Raw genomic sequence first — 26,438 nt, forward strand, 5'->3', positions numbered from 1 at the left:
GCGCTTGTACTGCAGATGGTAACAAATGGAGGTCAATCTCACTGTGCGTTGGTGCCTGTTTATGAATATAGAATCACAGAATCACTAAGGTTGGAAAGGGCCTTCAAGATCATCAAGTCCAATCATTAATCCAGTGCCACCATGTCCCTTAAACCATGTCCTGAAGCGCCACATCCACACGTTTTTTGAACAACACAGATCTTCATACCTCAGCATGGAGGAGCCATTGTAGGCCAATGTAAACCAGGAAATCTGTCAATATTGTTCTCCATAAATCTAGAAAATGCAAAATCTACCTCTACTCTGTTATCTCAGCTCCTTCAGTGAAGCTAGATGCTGTCCTCGCTCACCTCCCCAGAGTACATCCATTTCAGTCAGCGCATATTACTTTCTGCTGAGCCATCGATTCCACAGCGTGACATCAGCCGTGCCTCATTTGTTCATAGGCTTGTCCCCCTTCCATTTTACTCAAGAATTTTATTTTTAATTTAGCTTAGTAATTCTTCCCAGAATGACTGTTTAGTGATCCATTGATTCTCCAAAACATAGATCAGTTGTTTTAGGTTAGCCAGCAATGCTGCAAATAATACTTTTGTATCAAAATGTAATATAAGATTTATTTACCTCAGCAATATCCTGTGGCAATGATCTCCCCAAGTTAATGCAGTACTTCCTTTTCTCCACTGTAAAATGTTGCCTTTCGAAGCTCAACGAGTGCCTTCTTGTTCTTTAACATAGAAAAGGTAAATAGGGCATTTCAGCTAGTCTTCTGTTTACCATCACTGAATACCTCAGGCCTGTCCTCTATTGCTTTTCTCTTCCCAAATTAAAGAGTTTCACACTGTTAGCAATTATATGCAAGCCTTATCCTTGTCTTCAGTTGAGAGGATTTTTTTTTTTTTGAGAAATAAATGGTCAGAACTGATCATTTACTGCAAGTGAGGATTATCCGATTTATGCAATGCCATCGTACACTTTCCATTTCAGAACATTCAGCTTTCTTGCTTTTTACCTGCATTGTACTCTGAACAGATGTCATCACTGGAATTCCTCTAGCAGTGGTAGCTAAACTTAGAGCCAGGCATCTTTTTCCTACCAGTAGTCTGTCAAAGAATAAATGGAATTCATTTTGCTATTATTTGCACGCGTGATTTGCTTTCCACAGCTATTCTAGCAAGCAGAACTGCAATAACATGTCAATTAAAGGAAAGTTTAATCCAGCAAAGGGAGCATGTTCAGAGGCAGCGCGCTGGAGCTAATACCAGGTATTTGCACTGGAAAATGGATTCGACGGTCCCATTCCACAATGGAGCTTATCACCTGCAAGTGTTTTGTCAGCCAGTCTAACACCATTTGAAATACTAAGTACACAATTCACAAAACAGATTATTTCCTGAAGCTAGTTAGCGAACAACTTTTACCTGTTTTTAAGAAAACACTTTGAGCATCTAAGATACACCACTTGGAAATCTAAGTTCATTAGGAGGTATGTACCCAGCTGTTAGGAAAATCGTAAGTCAGCTTAGACAAGCTCCTGCTGGTGCAACTGTAGGTAAAATGCAATCTTGAACTTGCCGCAGTGTGAGGAGGATTGCTGCAGCACAGCCTGGAGAACTGATATGTTGTTTATGGCAGGACCTTTGTGCATGAGTGAATGGCAGCCATGATACTAGTTAGCTAACTTTTATCCCAGGAAGGTTGTGGGGGTTTTTAAAATCAGGGTTTAGGGATGTTTAAGTCAACATACTACTTTCTCTCCTAAAATCATAGGAATCTATGATGTCCCATCACAGAATGATAGGACGAGGGGTAATGGTTTTAAACTAAAAGAGGGGAGATTTAGACTAGATATAAGGAAGAAATTTTTCACGATGAGTGTGGTGAAACCCCGGCCCAGGTTGCCCAGGGAGGTGGTTGATGCCCCATCCCTGGAAACATCCCCGGTCAGCCTGGACAGGGCTCTGGGCAACCTGTTCTGGTTGAAGGTGGCCCTGCTCAAGGCAGGGGGTTGGACTAGATGGCCTTTGAAGGTCCCTTTCAACCCAAAGATTCTATGATCGTTACTAGTGTAGGGAACAGGAGACTGCATGGGAGGATGGTGAATATGAAACAAAGAGCCTTAGCATCGGTGTCTGTGAGCGCAGGACCAAGCGTTACAGCTACATACGGGTGTTCTTTGGCCGATCACTGAGTACTGTGAATTAAGGGCTCCAGGTACAGGACAGTGCTGTGAGTCAGCCAGGACAAACAAATTAAGCCATCTGGGGAGGCACAAAATGCTTTTGATGGAAGAGAGTTTTTACAGCAGTATTTTCAAAGAGGCTCGATGAATACAGGAGACAGCAAGCTAGGCTGGACTTTACAGCAAGATAGGGCAGCAGAGAAGCGCTGAGATTTGAGGCACTAAGCACCAGTTGTACGAGAGCAAGACAACTCGGGGATGAACCTGTCAGAACTGACAAAACTCGCCTGTAATAAATGTTATGCCAGTAGAAGTCCCACACTTGCCCCACGAACAGAGGACAAGGCAGCCACTAAAGGTATAGAGCATTTTAAGTGCTGAATGAAGGGCTTCGCCAGTGGGAGAGTCCTGTGAACTATCCCGTGACGGTATCTTTGTTCCAGGCACATCTGTATCAGAAAGGTGGCATCGGATTGAGCCCAAGAGGGGCAACTACAGCAAATCATTGATCAGGAGAGTTCAGTTAAGTAAAGAAATATTTTGAAGCGTGGCTGACTTGGAGGGGGTTCCAGACCAATAGGAACAGTGCAGACGACTACGATACGAAATCCTAGAGTACAGCAAGTCTGTGAAAGGATGGGACAAGCATGCCAGCAATTGCAAATCAGGCCCTAGATTCTCGAAAGGGCAAGGACATAACGTCCCACTAGAAATAATGATTCCAGCTGGCTCACTACGATATACAGAAGCCATTTCCATGGCAGCAGAGGGTTAACTCACATAGCCAGTCCGTCCCGGGCTCCGATTGCTAGAGCTGTGTGAAAGTCTGAAGATCTTTTTCCCCATGGGATTACAGCTCGCTGGAAATCCATTTGTGTGAAGCAACAACATGTTAACTTGCATTTGCTTCCACTGAACTTCACTTGACAGAATATCCACATACAGCGTTTTGACAGACCCTGTTCAGCTGTCTCACAATAGTGCCTGCTCTTTAGCCTCAGTGTTGAAAAATGTTGTCACTTCAATAGGAATCCCTTTTTTCCCTCTGGTAGATTGATGATTTCAGTACTTTTGTTGGGAGCTCAGCTCTTTGTTCTTTAATTCCTTCCTTGCTGACAGGTGAATAGCAGCTGCTCAGAAGATTTCCTGCAGTTCACTGAAAAATTCCCATTTCCTTTCTCTACCATTGCATCACCTTTGCTGTCTGGAAAGAATAACCCTGCAGAGGCATTTTCTACTGCTTGCAATTAAAATTTTTACAAAGAAACCTTCAAAGATGCTCTCCCCATCACCCTATCTTCTTGCTTATCCTCTCTAATCCTGGTTACTCAGGCTCACTGAATTCCCCCTCGGGTGCCTATTTTTAGTTAATTGCCTGCCCAAGCCCTGTACATTCTGCCACCGAAGAGTGAAGTGCATGAACCCAAGTAGAATGGCTTGAACAGAACCACTTCATTAAAACTTTATGGGTTTCCATCTTTATCCAAAATTTGCTGCTTTTTCATAACTTACTTCCTGTATTTTTCCCAGTTCTCAGAGATAGGAATTGCCATCTGAAGCTCTGAATACAATCCTGCCCGACACCCACCTGGTAGGAGAAGGCAGTTTGGTTTAGCCTGGTCTGCTGCACCAGGACTCAGGAAACCCCAACTCTCTTTCCACTCTTTTCCCTCTTTTCCCACAGGACCTTTCTGTGCCCGTTTCCCTGTAACGGGCCACAGCAATACCGAGCCTCCCATGTAAAGCAGCTGGAAGCTGCCCAAGGAAACATGCCTTTACTGCTGACACAGCTGTCTTACCGGACCCCTATTTCCCACTCCTCATCCGTTCCCCCTAGCACCGCATCCCTGGCGTCGGTAAAGTCCTGTCAGGTTCTGCTGTCACTGCTGCACAATTAATGCGTGCTCGTATCAGGCTCACCTCCGTACTGTTTCCCCCACCCCGTGACGTACTCACTCCACTCTGGTGAGTAACCAGGATCCTTTAGGAATCCTTCCGCACGTTTCAGCCATTCTGTAGCTCCAGGTAAGGCGTTTTCTCCCAGAGCACTTCCTCAGCAGGCTGCTGCATGATCTGCACCCCGAGCCATCTCCGCATGGTTTCGCAGACACTCGCCTGTGAATGCTTTAGACTGCCACAGAAACAGGTCAAGCAAAAATTGAATGAGTGACCAGGAAGTGATATCCAGAAAACAGATCACGTTCTGCTTCTCACAAATCTACACCACAAGATTAGCGCAGCTTTCCTATCAAAAGTAGGTTTCATTTCTTATATGTACAGGTAGGCTTGCAGGAAGAGACTAAAGCATCTTCCTCACTGTGTGCTTGTAGTCAAAGCTAGGCCTGAGTCGTCCTTTCCACCAGCGCCTCAGTATCGGCACACACACCGAGCATACGTGACATGGAGGCAGCTGCTCTGTAGTGGGAGATCACAGCGACAAGGAAAGTTAAAGGCATTACAGAAAATAAAGAATAGGGAATTTGGAATCTGGGGGATTTTTACTGGTATTAAATAGGTCAGCTCTTCATTTTGAGTTAGGGGAAAAATCCTCAACATTAAAGTGTCCTGTTAAAAAGAACCATCCCTCATTTTAACAGTTATCTTCACCTTCATTCTCACAATCTATTTCACATACTGTGTCTTTCTTTGAAACTACTATGCAAGTGGATAACCAGCTCTAACGCCGAAGGTACTGAGACGATACAGGACAGCTCTGTGTGAAGCCTGCGGGACAGGAACAGCTACAGCATGTGTCGCTCAGCACATGGGTCCCGGCCGGGTTGGTATCCAGGTGAGCAGATCACGTAGCGGCCCCTGCCCAGCAGCCCCTTCTCCTCTGCAGCTTGATGTCTTGCACTTGAAGGCAACACATAAGCTTCTGCTTACGGAACTCGCCAGCACGCCCTGCTTCAGGATGCGACTGAAAGTGGTGCACGTGCGAGCAGAGAGCTGGTGCTGGGAGCGGGCAGACTCCATAACTTCTGCTAGAAGCCTGTCTGGAGTTTATGACTTCTTGCCCCGAGTGCCTCAGCCTTGACTGCTTTGTGGGTTTTCCCCCGCCTCTAACGATCCCTAATATTTAGAATCTATTTTTAGAAAGGTTGTTTCATAACATTTGTACCAGTACTTTCCTTAAACGAGGATATTGAACAAAAAACTAGAGACGCCCGCCTTCGAGGGGGTCTGACAACGGGGTGGTTGCAAGAGGGATGGCAGAAGCCATGAAGACTTGCCCCCGGGAGCAGTCGAGCTCTGAAACTGCTGCTGGAGGAGAAGCTGCTGAGTGGCCTTTGCAGCCAGGAGCAGGCAGAGAACCCTCTCCCAGCAGGGCTGCCCCTGGCACGAGCTCCGCCGCCTGTGGCAGGCTGCGGGAGCAGCTGACCGGAGAGCAGCATTTGATCCAGAGCCAGCAAATGCACTGTTGTAAGGGAAAGGGGTTGGGGTCTCTCAGTCCTGGGAGCTGATGGGAGAGATTCGGCGTCTCTCGCTGGGGCTGCAGTTCCCGCTGTCTCTTCTTGTGCTGGATCTCGACAGACCCAGTGCCTGACCTCCCTTCCTGCAGCTACAGCTGCCTAAGCCAGAAGCTTCCCATTGTTAAAGCTCAACTGTTGTTTCTAAAAAACAAACTTTCTAGCACTTTTACACACAGTGAATAACCTCTTCTAATGGAGTATTTTGGGGGCTGTAAACAAAGTTTTTAAATTGTAAAACTATTAAGTGCCATTAGGAAATGTACAGTTCATCATTAAAATTAGCTCTTTCATTGCAAAATGAAGTTCAAATAGAAAGCATTTCTTATAATGAAGTTGTCTATTAAAAGCATTTGAATTATCTGCCCCAGGTGTCTTCTTGGAGGGGAACGGTGGTTTTTGGTTGGTTGGTTTTTAAGTAAAGACAGAATCATAAGGCAAGTCAAAGACCCAGTTCCCTACATGAATCCACACAAGACGTTTAAGTTTCTTTCAAGCAAAGAATTAGACAGAAAAGACACAGCACCCTGCTGGGCAAGTAGCAACAGTCAATACCATTATTTCCTGTCAAGGACAGTCATGTTTGTTAGGCAGAAAGCTCTGGCTTCACTAAAATTACCAGCCCACGTGGAAGCACTTCAAACAAGTACAGCTCACGCCCTGCTTCCAAACAACCCCGACGTGTTCTGCTCCGCAGGACTGCGCCTTGCACGACAGCAGCAGAGCCAGAACCAAACCTTAAAGCCGAACCCACGACCACCTGCTGCCACCGGCCACAGAAGCATTTTGACAGAGATGGAAAAGGACTAAGAGCAACCTGCCCTCTCAGGAATTTCTTTTCAGAACACGGTTTAAAAGCTGATGACCATTTTCAGTGTTCAGGTACTTTTTTAGGTATGGTCTAGTTTTCACTCTTAATGCCGCCACTGGTAAAACATGCCGATTCCTCAGCCGCACTTTCCCCCAGAGCAGCGGGCTGTGAGAGTACACGACTACGGCAGCACAGCTTCTCTAGTCTGCCTAAAACCACAAAATTCAGCCCAGATTGTCCTGTTGGTGGAGCTGAAGCCTTTCTTTGCCTTTTTTGAGGGGAAAAAGGACTATTCCGATGATTTCTGAGTTTTGATTACAGCATTTGCCTGCCCTGGTCTCGGCAGCTATCGGGTTCACAGACATTCAGCAACCCCTAACACTGGCAGCCCCGCAGCCCGTTACCAGCGATGGCTGTGCGCATCCACTGCTCTGCTGGGCAAAGCATCACAAGAAAAGGGAATTCAGTATCTCTCCCTCCATCAGCACCTTTAACGGACGCTTGCCGCTCTCCCACCGTGTACACCCCGCAAATACACAAGCACGGGGAAAGACATCAAGCTGGAAGCTAATGACAAAGGTCCGGCTTCCACAGCACCAACACGCCCCCAAATACCACTCGGAGGAAGGAAATGGCAGCTCCCTTCCTAATTGTACTCTCGCCCCTGTTGCTCTAAAGCACCATGTATTTGCCCAACTGTCCCAGCCTGTCAGCCAGCCGACAGTCCTGCTGCTCTGTCCATTAGCACTATGGAGTCAAACAACGTCTTTCACACACCAGAGACAAGTTGCTTAAGTGGTCTCGCCATGCAGCACACGGGGCAGTACAGCAAGAAACAAACGCCTTCATCGGTGGCATTTTAATTACAATATATGGCAGGATATAGGACATGCCACACTGGGAGAAACTTGCTGCTCAGTCAAGTTTACCAGGAGAAAAATATTGCAAAGAAAACCGCAGTGTATTCCAAGTTCTGCTTCTGACCAAAGCCACAGATCAAGACCACACAGGTGTCAAACAGGGCAAGTGTTACGAAAAGAAAATCCCAAGAAGTGGCTTAGGAGACACCCATGAGAGCAGGACAACAGGACAATGGCAGATTTATTTACAAGAGGACACAAAGAATACATACATTAATTAAAAATTACAAAGAATACAGAGAAAACACTTCAGGGAAGGGAGATAAATCAATGCTGGCTGAGCCTCTCCACTGGGGCAGGAAAAAAAAAAAAAAAAATCAACCAAAATCTCAGAGAGGGATCTCAAATCAGAACTGACGCAGGACTCCACAGCACAGTTGGCTCACGCATCCCCTCCTTCCTTTTTCCATCCTTGATTCCTGGCTGATTAGACTTTGGCATGACGGGCGGCTGAAGCAGCTCTCGGGCAAGGCTGGAAAGACTCTGTGCCAAGGAGTCGAGCTGCCTGGGAGGCCAGGTCCCCGCAGGGGGCAAGGCCGTCCATAAGAGACACGGGTCCTTGCATGGACCTGGCAGAAACTTATGGCAATTGGGGTTAAAAAAAGCCCCAAACCCCTCAAGGCTGCACATAGCACTGATAACAGGGGGGGGCTTTGGACAGTTCTGGGTTGGAACGGTGTCACCTGTGGCAGCTGGTCATTTGGAGACCGTACTGCTTACTACAGTAAGAAGGAAAAGCAAAATTTTCATAGATCTCACTAAAAAAAACCTCTCCCCTGTAGCCCTGACTGAATCCAGCTAGTCTGGGGATGGAGGGAGCCTTCACTGTAATGTGGAACTTTTTCACTGGTAAGTATCATTTAAGTGACCAAAATAACAAAAACTTCAACCTCTTTTAAAAAGAGCTTCCCATGGGCTGATGGAGGCATCAAGCCACGGAAAAAGAGGAGCCCACTGCAGAAGAGCCCACATCGGCTATCCCACAGGGCTTCGACTATTTCGTGGAGAAGAACAAGCTACAGCTTAGGGCCATACACTGGTTCTGTTCCCTGGAGGTAGAGAATCTGAGAGGAGAGGAAAGCAGCAAGAGCAGCTGGAGCACAGGGCAGGTAGTGAGACAGCCCACTCCTGGCAACGGGAGGACTCCTCGGTGCCTCTCCCTCTGCCCCCAGCTCCTCCTGCAAGGCCTGCACATGCCTCGTGGCAGCTCGGGCCCAATACTGCATCGGGTTGCTTGGCACTTCTCTCCACAGGGCTCTGCGCGGTCCCAGCGGGGGTCCCGGGAAGGACGCCTGCCCCATCTCCTCCCGCAGCTGGAGCAAAGCTATCAACAGAACAAGGCCCTGTAGTTCCCTCGCGCACCCTTCCAGTCCCGTGTTCTAGCACCAGCACAATCACGCCGCTTTCGCCGGAACGTCACATCCTGCTGCACCTTCCCAAAGGGAGGAAATCCACCCCTCCCTCAGCCCTTCCAGAGGAAGCATCCAGAGTGGCCCATGCTGTCCAAGGCCAGAGGGAGGGAGAAGTGATGCTGAGGGTGACAGTTCTCAAGCTCTCTCAGGTGAAATTGCACTTCCCAGCTCCGAACGGCACCTCCATCAAACTGTAAACAAGCCGAAGCCAGGACTTCTGCAGTCAGGGCACGCCAGGCTCACGCTGGGTAAGCCTCTAGGCTCCTTTTATTTTGTCATAGTCAAGCTCCCTCTTCTGCGCAGATGTGAAGGCAGGAAAGAAACCCAGTCTAATATTTGTCTGAAGAGTCTCCCTGAATCCTAGAGCACCCTAGGGGCTGGAAGAAAACGTTTTCACAAGTGTTTCCACTGCTGTCTCAAATCCATTCGTCATCAACATAAAAAAAAAAAAGGCTGAATTAGCAAAAAGGGGGTTTACTTATACAGAGGGATATTTCTCTGCTAAAAAACTCCCTCAAATATGGAACAGGATAATAAAGTTAAAATGTAAGGTATCTACAGACCCCGTTTCCCCCCAGAAGTAGCCCAGAATCCATGTACACTGTGCCAAAGTTACATTCCAAAACGAAGAGTTATTTATTTCTCTTGTCACTCTCCTACTGGATTTTGTCTCCTTAAAAGAGTTGGGAGAAGATGTCCCCTTCACTCCCAGGAGGACACGCATTCAGAGGTGTCTATTTTCTGCCAGGTCTGTGCATCTTCAGTCTATTTTCACTGCAGCATAGATCTTCCGGACAAACATGTAGGCTGCATAGAAGCCAATGGTGCCAGTAAGGAGCCAGAAGGACAAGACCATAAGGGCGGTGTAGCCAAAGTATAGTAAGGAGGGAATGAACTCAACAATATCCAGCTAAAACAGAAGAAGAAACAAAAAACGAAGCAAAATCAAGTACAGAGATAACAAGAGTTAAGCTCCCCAAACCAGCCAGTGCCCTCTACAAGGCAGCATTCAACAAAGAGGTATAGGAAACCCTCCACTCAATTTTTGACCAGCTGAAGACACACCACCTTTGAGGAGGGGTTAGGGAACACCGCTCCGCACAGGTAACGCAGGCAGGGGCTCCCCTCCCCCCTGGAAGGACTGTTAGCCCCTTGGCTGGTGAGCTGCCTTGGGCTGGCACCGGGACAGACTAGAACTAGGCACCCCCACTGTGTCCCTTCCCAAACAGAACAATCTCCTCCAGAAAGGTGGCACTTTTATGAAAGAGGAGTAACAATACCTTGTTCACAAAGTAGAAGATGGCATAGATCAGCACATAGAAGGCAGATCCTCCAGACACCAAGAAGGTCCTCCACCACCAGCGGTAATCCTGACAGGGTAAAAAGCCTTAGCATTATCCCACAGGCTTCCTTTTCCTGTGCCACTGTCTCAGGGGAGCTGTGACCTTTCTGGGACAGGGAGAACACCCATTTTCTCTCAGAGGAAAATGACAGTTTGGGGCTGGGGGAGCTATTTTGTCACAGAAGTGTTTCCAAACACAGAGGATGAAAAGCTGACAGTGAAGTAAAGCCAGGTCAGTATCACAGCACCTACTACTGAAGAACATGGCCCACCTTCAGCCCTACGTTTTGTTTTGTACGTGGATGGAAAGAAATAGTTTCTTTGGGAAGAGATGTCAGCTCAAAATACCCTGCTCCCAGCAGAACTTCTGGTATGAAACCACAGTTCCCAGCCTACCAGATAATCAAGTAGCTTCAAAAAGAACTGAAGTCAAGTGGTGTTAAGAACAATGACACTCATGAAGCTGGGCCACACCAGATTTCTGCTGAGCAGCAGCAATAATGTGACCTGTGCTTTTGCAGGAGCAAGTGTGTACCCTGAGCTACTGAAACTACAAGTGCAGAAATCTCACCTCAGCACAGAGCTGGAAGTACACCATGACAATGCTGATTTGGGAGCATGATACCACCAGGATTATAAACACCAGGAAGAGAAAGCCGAAAAGGTAATAGAACTGGTTCTCCCAGATTGCCTGAAACAGACACAGCATACATTTGTCTCCACGCTACTGTGATCAATCAGCGAACATAAGTGACTTCTAGCAGCTAACCCACAGAAAAACGAGAGGCCCCTTGGCCTCATGTAGATGAAACTGCAGACCTAATGCATTTCACAACATTACTTAGAGGAATCAGGTTGCAAAAAGGTGCCCAAAGACAGCTCTTAGGTAGCTTGTTCATTCCCCTTATCTCCCTAGCAATGGAACAGCAAATTCCTCCCTGTCCACAGAATGTGAAAAACAAGCAGCAGCTGGAATGGCTCGGTGAATGTCTTAAGACCAGGACCCTCCTTGACATAATGTTACAGTAAGCTTTAATCTTCACCGCCATCCTTCAAATCACCAAGGAGTGTACCCTAGACATCTCCAGGTGTCTTCAGCAAGAGGACAGTCTGAAGAGACCCACAAGCCAGCGCTCTCTGAATGGCCTGGAGGGAGCAAATAGCCCCTTCAGTAATACAGGAACAGGAGAACGCGCCCAGTGGATGCTCTCTCCCTTTCAAAAGCTTTGGCACAAGAGGAATCCTATTCAGGAACAAAGTGGGTCAGATGCTTACACTGAAAATGAAGAACAGTTCAATGAACATAGCTCCAAAAGGCAGAATACCGGCCATGAGAATCCTATAGAGTGAGAAATAACAATCGTAAGCAGCACAATATAACTGGCCATTAAAAGTCCCTTGTAACTACACCAGCAAAAGCTCTACAGCTCCAGATTCCTAGAATACATTTCACACAGTAAATGGCACAGCTGCTCCCTGTGGAGCACATACCACTTTTATAAGCACCGGTCATACCACATCAAAATTGTCAAGATTGTCTCTGATAGCGCATTACTCAAGGAAGCACATCTGCCATCTGTCTGTGTCCAGAGACCAGCAGAAGGCAATGTTCAGCAGCCCAAGGGGACTGAGGGGAGGGGGCTTAACTCACCATATTTCTTAGACACTCATCACTCACCCAACAAATTTATTCATATACCACCTCTGCTCCGGGATCTGCCTGGGAATCTGATTTGTCCGTACAGGATTGTCATACGGTTGTTTGCGAAATCCAAAGTAGTAACCCAGGTAGACCAAGGGCAAGGAGATCCCAAACCACATGCAAAGCAAGGCCACCATGGTAGGGAAAGGCACCTGGAATCACACCAAGAGTCACAAAAGTGAGGCTGCCAGCAAGTTCACCCGCCCTGGAGACTGAAGCCAGACCAAGTCTCCAGTCACTGGCACCACTCTTTAGAAAAATGCTGTGAAACTAAGCAACTCCCTGCCAGCCCAGTCACCCTCCTCCCATCCAGCAGGCTCCAGGATGAAGGGGGTACCTACCGCTCCAGAGGAGTGTTTCCCCCAGATGAAACAGTTCAGGACAAAGCAGATCCCAAATACAACACCTGGATACAGGGTAGCTGTCTGCAAGAGCAAACACGGGTTAAGAGAAAACACATGACTAATCAACCAGGTGTTTCTTTTTAATGAATCCATTGCTGGGACAAGGCACATGTGGAGGAAGCATCCCTCTTGTTACAGCACTAAAACACAACGGACCTCAGACAATCCTCTTGCTTTAGTACATGCTCTGGTGTTCACCCTTTCAGATGAGGCTACGAGGACTCAGTCCACACCAATTCTCTGCAGTACAGCCAGGCTGCGTCCAACTACCCACAAATAAATGTGGGGCTTATCCACAGATCTTGCCATCAGCAAATCTGGATAAACAGCACAGAACACCACAAGACTCACACAAAAGGCTCCCTTCTTCCATCGATGTCCTTTCAGAGTCCGGTATAAGCGGCCAGCAAAGAATCCACCAAAAACCCTGGACAGAAACAAGCCAAGACAAAGAAAATTAGCTTTCATTGTTGGGGAGAGGGAGAGGAGGGACAGGCAGGACAGCACTGCTGTGGGAAGCGGTAGACACACCTACCCCATGAACATGAAGAGAAAGCAGGCGGTAGTCATCAATGCACCCCGGCTAGAAGGCGACAGCATCCCCAGCATAGCAACAACTGTGGAGGGAAAAAAAGGACAAACAACAGCAGCTCTGGTGTACGTGTGCTAGCCAGCATCGGGACAACAGGGGCCCGTCCCATATGCAGCCCACAGCTGCCTGGAATCTCTGTCACAGACCTCATCTCCTTCAAAGGGTAACACATCCACAGCCTCCAGCACTGGCCAGAGAGAGGAAGCTTTGATCTCAAGTTATAGACCATGTTTTAGGCTCAGTTTCCCCAGAGATCTGAGCAGGTGCAACTCAGAAAGCAAGGCACACATGTGCAAAGGTGTCTCAGCCCACTATCACCCAGGGCTCCTATCTTGATAACAGGAACTACACACACAAAAAGATGCCTTCGGCTGGGAAATGCTATCTAGAAACTCAGAAATGCTGTGCACAGGCCTGTCGCCTCAAAAAACCCTGCGAGAGGAAGCAGCCTTATGTGACTTCACTCAAGCTAAGGTGAGCATGGGTTGAAGTCAATGGGAGCTACAAATGCCCTTAAGCATCGTTCCTCTTCTCTTTACAGCCACCCCATGCCACGCGTGCCACTCACAGATGACAATCAGGATCATACAGAAGAGCTGAATTCCAGATCCCAGGAGGGAGCTGAGGATCATAGGATACTGTGGAGGCCTGAAGACATCTCCATGCACAAGTTTCCAACCAGATTCCTCCATAGTATCTTCCTGTAGCAACAACAGGAAAAGAAGGTATTTAGATATGGTCTAACGGTGGAAATGAAGATCCTACCACAGCCAGCCTAAAAGTAGGTCTGAAGGCATCTGAACTGGTAATCTGCCACTGTACACAGAGCCAAAGGTGTTGTGACAGCACATGACAGAACTGCCTCTCCCATCTTAAGGGCTCGAAGCAAAACAGGGGCAAGGAAAGAGACAATACATGCAAGTCTTCAGACTAGATCCCTCCTCATTTCTGCTTCCCTCCCTCTCTGATCCCAGCCCCAAGAACAAACACATACAATATCATCTTCCTTATTGTAGTTGGCAATGTCCTTCCGGAGAGTCCGGATGATGATCATGCTGAGAATACCTGAAAACAAGCACGAACTGAATTTAGTTCAGAGGCTCCTACACGGCTGTGCTGCTCTCATGCTGTGCAACTACATGGCTCCCACCAACACAGAGGTCTGGCTAGGAGAGGAGACCTTGAGTCATTAGCCATCTCCCCCAGCCTTCAGCAAAGACAAACAAAGCCTCAGGGAGAAGGGAACGCAGTATTCCAGCAGGAACAGGGCTCTGTGGCTTTCCTGTGTTTTTTTTTTTTCTTTAAATATGGACATGGAAGATACGCGTTAACCACATTCTACTCCCTCAACTACCCCAGTCAGAGAGCAGAAGTGGGTAACTGTCTGACCCCATGGGACGCTGCCTGAACCAGGAGGTTTTATGTGCTAATGTTCGTTTCCTGCCCTTTCTCATCAGGTACAGACATGGCCACATGCTCATCGAGCCACCTGCAGCTGAGGCTAAAAGAAAGTTCCCTGCAGATTAATGGTAAAGCCCCACACATCTCACTCACCTGAAAGGAAAAAGACGACCACAACCGAGTTAATGATAGAAAACCAATGAATCTGCACATCACTCATTGTCAGGTAGGTGTCCCAGCGGGAAGCCCATTTAATGTCACTTTCCTGAAAGAACAGGAAAGTTCTTCTCATACCAGCACATTCCCAATGTCTTCCACAACACCTCTGTGACAGACACATGTCACAGCAGTAGTTAGCTGCCAGCCAGCTTCCCATTACTCCCTCACCTCCCAGTGGACAGAGTAGGTGAAGAGCAACTGGTTCTCCTTAGAAGGATCTATTTCCTGAGGGGCAGAGCCCGTGGCTTCAGGCAGGGTGCACATACTCTTCTCATCAGCCTTCAAGTCTGTAAGGGAAAACATAGCACACACTAGGTCAGCCCTTCTCTCGAGGCACCACCTCTCCCACTCATCGTCCTGGCCCCAGGCACCCTGAAGGCACTGGGCTACAATTACTCCAAATACTGCAGGGAAAGCACTCACTCCTTTCTCACCTGCTTTGCAGTTCTCAAAACTATTCTTCTGATCAGAAGTGGAGTACCATTAACAAACTTTAAGGAAAGCTATGCATAAGGCTTTCCTTAACTGGAAAGATAAAAGCCAGAGGCTCTGAAGCCACAGATCTAGACCGTGAACAAATCCTCTATTGCACATGATACGCTGAGAAACAAGCCCTCTGCGGCAGAGCCTACCGCTGCCAGAGGAGAGCTGCACGGGATGACACAGGTGATGAGCAACTTCCTGTCAAGACACCTGTTTCATGTTGGGCTCACTGAGGGAGGAGTGTTTTCCCTCTAACCATTATTTTTTAACATTCTTTTTAACATTCCGTCCCCCTAGAACAGCTCCAAATGTTCTGTGGGTCTCCGGACTAGCACGTAGCATCCCACTGAGGGAGATCTGGGCCACAATAAGCACTAGACGCCATGCATACTTCATGCTAGGTGACACAGCGCAAAAAACCCCCAAACCCCAAGACTCCAACCTTTTATATGAATTTTCCATGGATTGCATTTCAAGGATATCTCTCTATTTTTGTTAATTCCTTAACAACAAAGGGATTTATTGTTCTTACAATTCAGACTCCCCCATTTCTGTGCCCCAAGACCATAATGGAAGCAACAACTGGCACCCTGATACATCAGTGGTGTTCATCTCTTGGCCCTACAAGAGATTCTTCTCCTTTGCGCCCCTCCCTAGGAGTCTCTTACCTTCTAGTTTAATACTTTGCGGAATCACTTCAAAGCGCACAACCCGGTAGGTGGGCTCCTGCTTCTCTTCCACATCTTCTCTGTGGTAGTAAAGGATGAAGGAGAGGTGGTTGTGCAGGTAGAACTAAAACAGATCGACATTAAGTAAAAAGTTAGTAAAAAGCTGAAACAAGGACACACCCCAAGGGAGGAACAGGCAAAGTTTAGAAGCAACAACTGCAGAAAGCAGCTTCAGTGCAGAAAACTAAAGGCTCCAACTGTTCCTAGATGCATTGTGCTACAAAGCAAGATCAGGCTAACACTTTCCAAGGCTAAAAGAACAAGAGGAGAGAACAGATGTTGAAAAGGTAACACCTCAACCACTCCAAGCATCAGGATCAGTGTTTCAGTCTATTTCTGGCCTGGAAAATATCATTGTATCTCACATCTCAAACATGCATTCAGCGGCAGCAGAATCACCAAATTTAGGTTGGTAAGACCTCAGTAGCTACAACCCCGAGTTTCCTGCCTGCTTTTTCTACCAGGCAGACGTACATTACCCAGACTCCGGGGGGCCACAGCTGTCCTAAGCTTGCGCTTGCAAAAGGCTCTTAGATCACTCATTACACGAACAAAGTACAGCAGCCCCAAGCTGGCACAGCAGGTTCATTCACCCATAAGAATGTAGGCTCAAGCGATCAGAGCTGCGTGTGCAACTCAACACTTCAGCATGGTAAACAGATGCGTCGGGTAAGCCAACCAGCTAATCTTGGGGCACACGATCAGGGAAACTATCTGCAGGAATACACATACTAAGTTTCCATCTGCAAACTTAAGCAGCTTTTCCTCCAATAAACACTTGACTTTTTTTTAACACAAGATGCTCCATGACCACTCGAGATTAGCCAGCCATTGGGGTACGTTGCCTTTGTCCTACCAAGGGGAAACTACTGCACAAGGTTGTCCAACGTTATACAGCGAGTCAAAGCTATGACTCCTGGCTATCGTACCAGTAGTCCAGCACTTGCTCTCTTCTTCCAGTAAGAAATCTCTCCCATATTTCCACTCTTTATAAAACCTTTTGGGTGCATTCACAATTCTGATACTCTCTGGTGGACTTCTAACACCCTCTGACAGGCACCCCTGAGACACCATCTGGATTCTCTACCTTGTTACCATCCATAAACCCAAGCCTGTATCCATGCTCGAACTGCACATCCTTCTCCTTCTTCTTCTCCTCTTCCTCACGATTGGAATAAAACTCCAGCCGTGTTGCCACAGGGAGGTTATCAGCAATGCTGAAAACACAAATTTCAGATCAAATTTGTCACAACACAGAATCCCCACTGACACAAACCCACGCTCAAGATGACTCACAGATGGACATAGTAATCTTCCCTGATCCGCTCGGCAATCAGCTTGCTCTGCTCCACTGTCAGAGTGACTGGCTTATTGGGAAAGTTGCACAGAACTTCACATTTCTTCTCCACGTTCATGGAAACCTGGAAAGGCGTATTTACAATCCTGTCCCCCCGAAGAACCTCACCTGGAAAACAGGAAAACAAGGGCAGTGTTGGAGACTGCCAGGCTTCTGGCCACTGATCCTGCCACTGGCTTGGCAGCACACTGTACAGCTGGAATGATGACAGCAAGTCTCCTTTGTCACCACAGATTCACAAGGATAAGATCGAAGGATAGTTTAGTTATTTTTCTGGAGGTATCAAGCTCTACCTATGAAGCAGTTTACATGCCCTCCTTCAGGAAAGGCGTTTCCTCTTTCCAATACAGGGACATCCTAGTTTGCAAACAGGCAGCATGTAACAAATTAGAGGAAGCAGGCTCTCCACGAACAGTTTATTAGAGATGACATTTGCGATTGCTTTTACTCCTGTAAACATACCCTCATGCAGTTCATAAATGGCAGCCCACTTACTGCTGGAGAACACACTGTTCAACAGATACGTACCGAGATTCTCAGCCTTGTATGTTATCTTGGTGGGCTGGCAGAAGGGCAACGAATAGTACTCATATGGTAGCTGGGTTCGTGAGCTGGTGAGCTTCACAGCCTGGCGGAAGAACGGAAGGATTATCCCCATGAAAGAACTTGGATAGTTTCCTATCCTCTCAGCATCAGCCAGAAGCTGAAGCTTACTTCAAGACACCTCCCATAAAGCTCACTTCTGGAAGCTGTTAAATACAAAAATTAAAAGAATTAAAAAAAAAAAAAAATACATGTTCCTGGGAGTGCTCCAGCTTTCTTTCCTTTTGCACAATTGTTAGTTGTACATTCCCTACACTGTGATTTAGTAGCAATTCATTCACAGAGTAACACTTGAAGAAGGAAGCATGGTGGATTGGTTTCACAACTTTGACTCAGTGGAGTTCTAAGAAACAACAAAGAGCTCAAAAGAGATTCAAGAGTCATGTTTCATACAAGACTGCGGCCATTTCCCCCCCCAAAAATTCATGTCACACTGGACCTAGAGGTCTGGCCTCTAATGATATGAAGAGTTCAGCAATTTTTATCTCTGTAAGGAAAGCTATAGAATCATCAGATTGGGAAGACAACGGATGGTGACAAAACCCAAACATTTCTGGAGAGTTCCCACAAATCACATGGCACAAGACATACCATGATACCAAGGCCGCAGTCGCTCTGAAAATCAGGAGTCCTTTGTATTGAAGCCAAGCTCATTTATTGGAAGAGCGCTGGCAAACAAGCTGACTTGCCTTATCACTTGAGGAAGCATTTGGCTCATGAAATCCCTTTGAGAACAGCCACTCCAACACTCCCTTCTTCTGGGAAGCTTACTGTAGCCACAGGCAAGTCTCATTTGCTTAAAAATAGCCTACGTCTGGCACCCTGTGGCCAGGCAGCAAACTGTGTTGTACTTCATGTGGGAGCAGCAAGCCTCAGCATCCCCAAGGGTGCCGGATTTTGCTGAGACAGAGGCCACAGCTTTAGAAAAATAAATTAAATGGGCTATAAATTGCTGATGTCTGGAAACAAAGCCTGGCTTTCTCCTGTACAGAGGAAGCAGTTCCATCATTCACTACCAGCAATACTGCATGGGAACAGCTCTTCAGCAAGCCTGGGGTTTAAGATCTGCAACGCTCAAGGACAAATGCCTGCACTTGGAAAGGGCTTATCATGGATTTCACTTGACTTGAAGACACAACATGTGCAAACCAGGTAGAACAGAAAATTGAAAAGGTCTGATTCAAACCACTTCTTTATTCTACATTCATCCAGCACCTAAAAGGCCCCCCTGCCTTGCACTTTGGAAGTCAGTATAATGCTGGAAAGAAACCTCTGATTAAATTAACTTCAAAGCCCCCTAGAAAGAGGGCTCTTTTCCCAAATAGAGCAACGTCTTGAGGACTTTGGTGCAACTGCTGAATGAATTTGATAGAAGATATCAGAAACAAGAAAAAGAATCATGTTGGGAACTGCAGGGTACAATGACGACAGTGACCACTTAAGGGCTGCTTATCCCCAACACTACACAAATGTTGTGAAAAAGAGCAAATATCTGCCCCCAAAATTTTAGTAACAGGATCCCCAAATTTGACTTTCTAGTCCCACTTAGCTGCTGTGATATACAGAAGGAAAAAAACAAAACACAAGAAAACCTAAAACTAAAAACCAGCACCATGTAAGTTCATCCTACCTTTATTTCTACAGGATCATTGCGGTGGAAGTTGATAGGAGCCACACCAGGTACATAGAAAGAGTCTGTACCATGCAGCAGCAACAGCAAGGCCAGCATATATCTTAGCCTTTCCTGCAAAAAGGAGAAGAAACATGAACACAACAGAAACATGGGAACAACATTAGAGACGGGCAACAACACTAAAAGTGTTCATCTCAGAAAACACAAATTGAATTCAGAAAAGCTGTTCTTAACTTTGTTTTGTGACTCTCATCAAGTCACTTCACTCTGTATGCCTCTGTCTTTTCACCTGCAATCAGGAAAACATTGGCTTCACGCAACCACAAGAAAACTGCACTTCTTATCTGGAACACGCTTCATCTAGAGGGCCTTCACCTGACTTTTCTACTCTCACCCATCTAATGTCCCGCTGTTAGAGAACCCCATGGATTACTAGAGAAGAGGGCCATAGCCCCAGCGCTGGATTTCAGTCAGCTTGGCACGTCAGGAGTTAGTCCCACATCAGTCCCTGCAGCCGCTTACAGACTGATGCTCACATGCCGCTACCTACAGTGGAGTAGTTAGTGAAGGGAAAGGTGTGACACCAAACTAACCACTCGCTGCATCCAAAGGGACGGTCACAGCACCGCTCCCTCCTATTCCACTCTTCTTTCATCACCCCTCTGGGCCACAACACAGCTCAGTAACATGGCAAAAAGTTTTCACCCCGTTTTCAGGGAGTGAGGAGATGGGTGAGGCTGGAAGGTTCAGTCAGTTCCACAGGGACTCCAGCACAAACCAGACCCCGTACAACAGAAGTGGCAGCAAATCCTTGAACGTGCTTTGCCACTTCCTCAGTCCCTACCGTTACCTCGGGTAACCCAGCCCAGCTCAAGCATGAACAGGAGGGCTGAAATGAAAATCAAGCTTTAAAGACTATTGGGCAGCAGCAGCTTGGCTGGATTAGAATATCAACTCTGGTATAATCTCACTGTATTACTGGCTTCAGCCCATTCTCCTAAACTCCCTGCATCTGTGGCACCATTAGAAAACCACACAAAACCTGGAGTCTGGTTGGGAACAGCTCTTGAGCTAGGGCTGCAGCGATAATAAACCCAATTTGCTGCTCAATTGCCCCTGCACATCCTTGGCAGGGCAGGCAGAGTCAGTCTCTGGGAGACATACTGCCCTTCCACCTCCAAAGCGGAGCTCTGTGATCAGGGGTGGGGAGAGGAACCTAGAAGGGAAAAGGGAGAGGAAACGGACTGACCAAGCAAGACAGGCTTGGTGCATGCTCTGGCTCAGCAGGGCACGGGGTTCAGCACTACCCTCCCCCCAATTCACACTGTCTGGGCAGGCCGTGAGGGAATTAACAGGAGCCTGGCTTGCAGACTCAAGCTGAATACCCCCTCCTCGGCAGAGGAAGCATGCTGAGCTCCGGGCTCCCGGCAGCCACCCACAGAGCCTGTCCCAAACGGCCAGCCCCGGCACGGCTGCTCCCTGTCAGCAGCGATCCACGGGGAAGGCGGAGGGGAGCTGGGATGCGGGACCCAGAGAGGGGCTGGCGGGAGCTCTGGGCACAGACACAGGCTCCGGGGCACTGGCACTGCCAACAGCACCGCTCCTCCTGGCTGGAAGGAGCAGGCTGCTACAGCCACAGCGTCTTACTCCGCACGGCACTGGAGCACAGTCAGCATTCACACAGCGCCAGAGGAAACATTCCACAGCTGAACTTTCACAAGCCAGGTGTGGACAAACAGCAGCTCTATCACGGGGATCCTTCACCAGCTTGGGGGAAATAAAAAAAAAAAGAGATAATCTGCGTTTATTGCCCCCACGCTGCCTTCCTCCTCATCACCTTCCTTTTGCCTTATTCAGAGGCTAGTAAGGTACGTTTGGCCCAGACACCAGTGAAGGTGAATAGAGCATCCAGAATTACTGGCACTGAGCAGGATGAAAAAAAGAAGTCAAAAATATTGGTGTTTTTTTTTAATCTAAAATGTATTTAAGATGCAAATGCTAGGCACCTACATAAAACGTGTTAATATGAAATTATCTGATGTATCTTTTTTGCTTACAGGGGAGATTTTCATATCCATTCTAAGCACAGCTTAATGCAGTTAGAGCAGGCAAAAAGCCTCATCTGGAAAGCAACTGGGAAGCACTCTTTTTAAAATTGCTTGGACTTCAATACCAATCTAACCTTGAAACAACGTGGGTCTTGTTTTCTGTACTTCACTAAATTTTGCCTTCTCTGATCTTGTAAAAGAGTGCTCTGTGACTCTCCGACCGAGTAGGAAAAAGTGTCCCAGGCAGGTGAAGCACTGGAAGGGAACAGCACTCTTGTCCTACCTCACGCTCTACAGCAGCCAGTGACCTGTAGCAATTATCTCACTTCGTTTGTCACTGAAGTGCCAGACACACATGGCAATATTACTTAAAAAAAACCAAACACACAGGTGTTTCCTTGCCCCGAAGAGCTTGCCCCGAAGAGCTTGCAAGACGACAAGATAAGGACAGCACTTTGGAAGGCGCTCGGGAGACATGCAAGCACGTAGAAGATGAAATTTTTCATGACACCTTTGGCAGAAATCAGGCTTTTTGCATACAGATGATGATGACTCAGGCAGCACCAGGCAACAGAAAAGACAAGAGGGGGACTATGGAAAGCCTTGCCAGGAAAAAAACATTTGGTAGCAAGAAATGGGAACACTGCTATGCAACAGGTGAGGGGAGCTTTGGAAGTGAAATTTGAAGAAAATGCCCAGTGCAGGTCCCTAACCCGGCAGCTCACACCTGGCAGACCACATGCAGGCTGAAGCCAGGGGCCTTTCTTTGCTTTAGTACTGACAGATGTGCTTCATCTTCTCCAGATGAAGGCAGCAGCTTAGCAATGACAACACGGACGCATGCATAACTCATGGACCTGGCCAGGCAATCACCTCATTTGGGAGATGCCTGCAAGCCAAGTGATCTCTTATGCAAGGTCAAAACTTGCAGGACAGAGCTCTGCTTTGGTTCAGTCATGGAGTCCCGGTGAGGCACAGACTTCCAGCAGACACCAGACACCGCCTTTGTGGCCTTTACCCATTATTTACGTTTCAAAACACAGGCACAAAAAATCTCTCAGATGAGAGTCTTGCATCTGAGGTGCCAGGAAATCATACAACGAAGCAACAAGTAGCACAACAAATATGCACAACTCCAGATCAAGAAAACCCCAGCTGCATATAGACAAAAATAATTTGGATTGACTAAGCCTTATTATTTTACAATATGCGTACATGCAGACACACACTTGCAAGAGACCCTTTTTTTAAGGGAATATGACCTAAATGAGAGCAGTAACTGCAGAAGCACAATCAACCCCTCCTGCCCCTGTCCCCCAAATCACAGCGCCTGGCAGGAAGCACTACTCACACTGAAGTGATCTATCACATGGAAAAAGCCTGCTAAAGGAAAGCAAACCTCTTTCTCTCAAAAAAAGGAAAAAAAAAAAAAATTTAAAGTATCTATTTCACATGTCTCTATATTCCTCCTGCACACAGGACTCCGACAGAAGCCACACTCGGATTTCTCTCTCACACCAGCAGAAAGTAGCCTGGGGAAATCCTGGCAGGAGACCAGGCACAGCACGTCACCCCGGGAACACCTGGCACGGTGCAGGCAGGATGGTGCAGGCACAGCTACACTAACCATCCCTCCGAGCAACCCATCGTCACATAACTCGGCACACCCGTCCTCTAAGGGCGACGGCAACTACCCTGATCTCTCTGGAAAGATTTTGAAAATCTATTCCTGTAATTAACTTTAGAGTGAAGCACTTAGCTGTAGGAATAGATTAACTCAAACAGTCCTTGCAGCCATTCTAACAGTATTTTCTTGTCCTGTGCGCAGCAACGAGAACAGTTCACACACAAACCCTCTCCCAGAAGGTGCTTCTGGATAATTATCACTACACTTGATATTTGCAAACAATTCCAGGACACAGTTTCTCCACTTTATCTCATTTAGAAAGACTTAAACAATATTGCCATTTTCTGCGAATTCACAAAAGGTTTACAAAACACACTGCCAGAACAGAGGAATTGTTTAGCTAAATTCCAGCCTGACCAATGTGAAGAGACCCATGAACGTCCATTCATGCCATTACCACGCACACGTGTGGGCTTCCCTATGGCTTGCGGCCCCAGAAGCTACCGCTGCCAGAGTCTGAACCCCAACATTTATTTAAGGGAAGAGGGAAAACAGAAGTTGACAAGAAGCTTCTCCCTGTGACACTCTGCCAACACGCTCTAACATAACCCAGAGGGCCCATGGCCGGGCCATTCGCTTGCCAGGACGTCCCTGCCCAGGTTACTGGCAAGTGTTTTCTACAGACTGACAACCTGAAGAAACCTCCAAGCAGCAGCAATTTCAAGTATTCTGCAAGCATTTTAACAGGGCTAGTACTGTATCAGGGCTGGTTTAGGCCTTACAGTTTCATAATCCACATATGAACTTAAGAACACAATATAGTATTTGCTCAAAGGGAGGAAAACAAAGTAGGAAGCGACAATGATGGATATCATATGAATGAGATGATGGACATTTCTTTTCTGCAGAGAAGGGCAAGAGGGACATCAAACAGCCATAATCAAGAGCTTTTAACTTTCAAAGACAGTTTTGAAGAAAAACAGGGAAAACACAACCTATGCAGAGCCATCTGGATTCACAAAGCTGACATCCTGTTTCACTTGCGCAACTTTTTAATACGATGACAGAAAGGGAGGAAAGATATAACCCACTACTTTGTGGGAGGAAAAAAACTCCACACGTAACAGGGCAAAATGAAGCTCTCTCCCACGTGTAATACTGATTCTACCCTCAGGCACATTAACAGGACACACACCATGCTAACAGCACCTGCTCTTCACCCTCTCTGAGGTGCCAGCCTGACACTTGTCCCCCTCGTTTGAGGGCTGCCTCGTTAGATGTTCTTGACAGCTGTTTGGACAAGCCCATCTTTATTGCATCTCTTCCCAGCTCACCCTTGCACTCGGAGAAGTCACTGAAAGCCTTTCAAAAGGAGACAAGTGCTGCATTCACGTTGATTTCAGAGAGCTCCTTTGACACCAGGAGAGCTGTTAGCAGTCTTCTCCGCCTTTCATAAGAGAGAACACTACAAGGAAATTCCCAGTAGGACCATTTTCAGCTCTCAAAGCAAGCTCAGACACTCCCTCCCCACTGCCTGGGAGAAAGCCAGCAGATTATGAAGATGCTTAAAGCAAAATAAATTAAAACCTCCACTCTTCCAATTTCCCTTCCAGTTTCTGCCAATCTTTACGCTACGTGAGTCACCTCACATCCCCCACCCTGGCCAACAGCGACCGTGGTATCAACACACATAATTTATTCATACAGCTATTCTTTCAATGCATTACCAAGGAAACGTCTTTCTATGAAAGCAAGGAGGAAAATCCATTTTTCTACTCCAAGATTTCAGGCAGATAATTAACATCTCAGCAGCTCATCTTCTCCTCCATGAAGTGACACCGATGCTCGCCTACCTCAGCAAATTCCCCACCAGAAACAACTTCAGCTCTCCGAGGACTCAGGGAATTAACGATTCTGTGATAATAACTCAATAATAATAACAGAGACGCGGGGAGGTAAAGTGGCTGCTCGGCCCCGAAGGCAATAACCACCGCCAAACACTCGTGAAAACCCCAGCGCAACAGGCTCTTCACCTGGCATAAGCACCTGGCTCAGGCCCACGCTTCCCTTCGACAGAACCGCACGGGGAAGAAAGGGCTGACCGGTGCTCCTTACAGCCCAACGCCTCCGCTCACGCCGTGGCCGTGCCCCCGGCCGAGCCCCGGGCTCTCCTGCCCGGACAACGCCGTGAATCGCGGGAACGATTTGCTGCCGAGAGAGCGCGGGGCAGGGACTCGCTCCGCGCCGCTGGGCCCGCGGGCGCCGAGCGGCGGCCCGAGCTCTGCCCCGCTCGCCCCTGCCCTCCGCCGGTGTCACCGCCAGCCGCCGCCCGGGCCGCAGGGACACGCCTGGGGAGACGCGGGGCGGCTACGACGCCCCAGGCGGAATCGGGAAGCCTTCCCCGGCCAGGGACCGGCGGGGCTGCGGGCCGGGTGCCGCGTCCCTTCCAGCGCGGTGCGGGCCCGACCCGCAGCACCCTCGCTGCGCCCGGCGCCGCGACCGCCCCCGGGCCGCGCCACCTGCCCACGCCGGCCGGGTCCGGCCGAGGCGGGTGGGACGCGGGGCCGGGCCGGGCCCCGCCAGCCGCTCAGGCCGCCACACTCACCATCGCCGCCGACGCCGCCATCTTGGAGCCACGTGTCGGGGAGGACGTCAGCGGAAGCGGCGCGCGGTTGGCTGCAGGGCTTATCGCCATGGCGACAGCGGCCCCGGCGGGCTCAGGCTGGCTGGGGCGGCGGGGCTCCGTTCTGCCGCTGCGGGCGGTGCCGGGGCCGGGCCGAGCCCAGCCCGGCGCTGCTGTCCGGCGGGGCGGGCCGGGGGCCGCCGCTCCGGTCCCCAGCGGGTCTCCGGCTCCCTGGAGCCCGGCAGGGAGTGGGCAGCCCGTGCCGCCATCTTTGCTGAGGGCAGCGACCTTCGCGCGGAGGGCGGGCACGACGCCGCGGGCGCCATGTTCGGTACGGGCGCTGAGGCGGCGGGGCTGGGAGGCCCGGCCCGGCCCGGCGCGGTTCCTCCGGTCTGCCCCCTCCCCGTCCACGGGCCCGGCTGGGCCTGCTCTGACCGGCAATGCGGGCACCCAGCCTCGCCCTATCCGCACCCCGCTCCGCCCGGGCTGGGGAACGTGAGGAAATGCCAAAAGACGAGAGGTTTATAAATACTTTATTAATTACAAAAGAAGCTTCCCAAGCTGTTATAAAAGCATAGAAGCAACGGTGTTTGCCTCTTTGTGTGAGGTAAATGTGATCAGAGGCCCAGAAGCTCCCTGCTATAAGTCATACAGGGCAAACTTAAAAAAAAAATACTCCTTTTCCCCAAATAACCCATCATTAAATACTAAAAATAAACAAAAAACGAGTGTGCAAGGAACACAGAGCTCCATGCCAATACTGCCCCAGTGGCTTAAGTCGCGCCCGCGAGCGGCGGGGCTTTGCCTGGGAGGGAGAGGGCTCCTGGGCTGGGCTGGCACTGGCGGCCGGCTTGGGGCTGCCCTTGGCTGGAGAAGTGCCT

At 48.5% G+C, this 26,438-nt stretch overlaps 2 protein-coding genes across 3 annotated transcripts in view; both read right to left on the reverse strand.

Annotated features, from left to right (window-relative positions):
• MAPRE1 (microtubule associated protein RP/EB family member 1) overlaps positions 1-26,438 on the reverse strand; it is a gene marked incomplete at its 3' end in the record, with an annotated part of 218,294 nt that overhangs the window by 181,835 nt on the left and 10,021 nt on the right. The window lies entirely within an intron of this gene.
• Positions 9,083-25,704, reverse strand: TM9SF4 (transmembrane 9 superfamily member 4). Of its 2 annotated transcripts, none has more exons than XM_082007351.1 (18): positions 25,540-25,704; positions 19,257-19,370; positions 17,552-17,651; positions 16,963-17,131; positions 16,754-16,883; positions 15,607-15,730; positions 14,624-14,742; positions 14,390-14,501; positions 13,830-13,900; positions 13,404-13,536; positions 12,779-12,860; positions 12,595-12,670; positions 12,181-12,264; positions 11,816-11,991; positions 11,413-11,476; positions 10,709-10,828; positions 10,076-10,165; positions 9,083-9,705 (listed from the first exon to the last, which is right to left on the reverse strand). In XM_082007351.1, the coding sequence occupies exons 1-18, from the start codon at positions 25,627-25,629 to the stop codon at positions 9,556-9,558; spliced, it is 2,004 nt and encodes a 667-aa protein (XP_081863477.1). In that variant the 5' UTR covers positions 25,630-25,704; the 3' UTR covers positions 9,083-9,555. The 2 variants fall into 2 exon arrangements, with proteins under 2 accessions (XP_081863477.1, XP_081863476.1); XM_082007350.1 differs by having other exon boundaries at positions 25,537-25,704.

Source organism: Phaethon aethereus (genome assembly GCF_964289735.1).
Source record: "Phaethon aethereus genome assembly, chromosome: 16".
NCBI lineage: Eukaryota > Metazoa > Chordata > Aves > Phaethontiformes > Phaethontidae > Phaethon > Phaethon aethereus.

What these genes read in the sequence shown, in the direction of transcription:
- TM9SF4 (XM_082007350.1), bottom strand. Translation starts at nt 25,629, where the DNA reads ATGGCGATAAGCCCTGCAGCCAACCGCGCGCCGCTTCCGCTGACGTCC. An exon ending in CGGCGTCGGCGGCGATGGTG is followed by an intron (nt 19,371 to 25,536) that starts AGTGTGGCGGCC and finishes TCCTTTTTGCAG; the next exon opens with GAAAGGCTAAGATATATGCT. An exon ending in GGAAACACTCCTCTGGAGCG is followed by an intron (nt 11,992 to 12,180) that starts GTAGGTACCCCC and finishes GTGTGATTCCAG; the next exon opens with GTGCCTTTCCCTACCATGGT.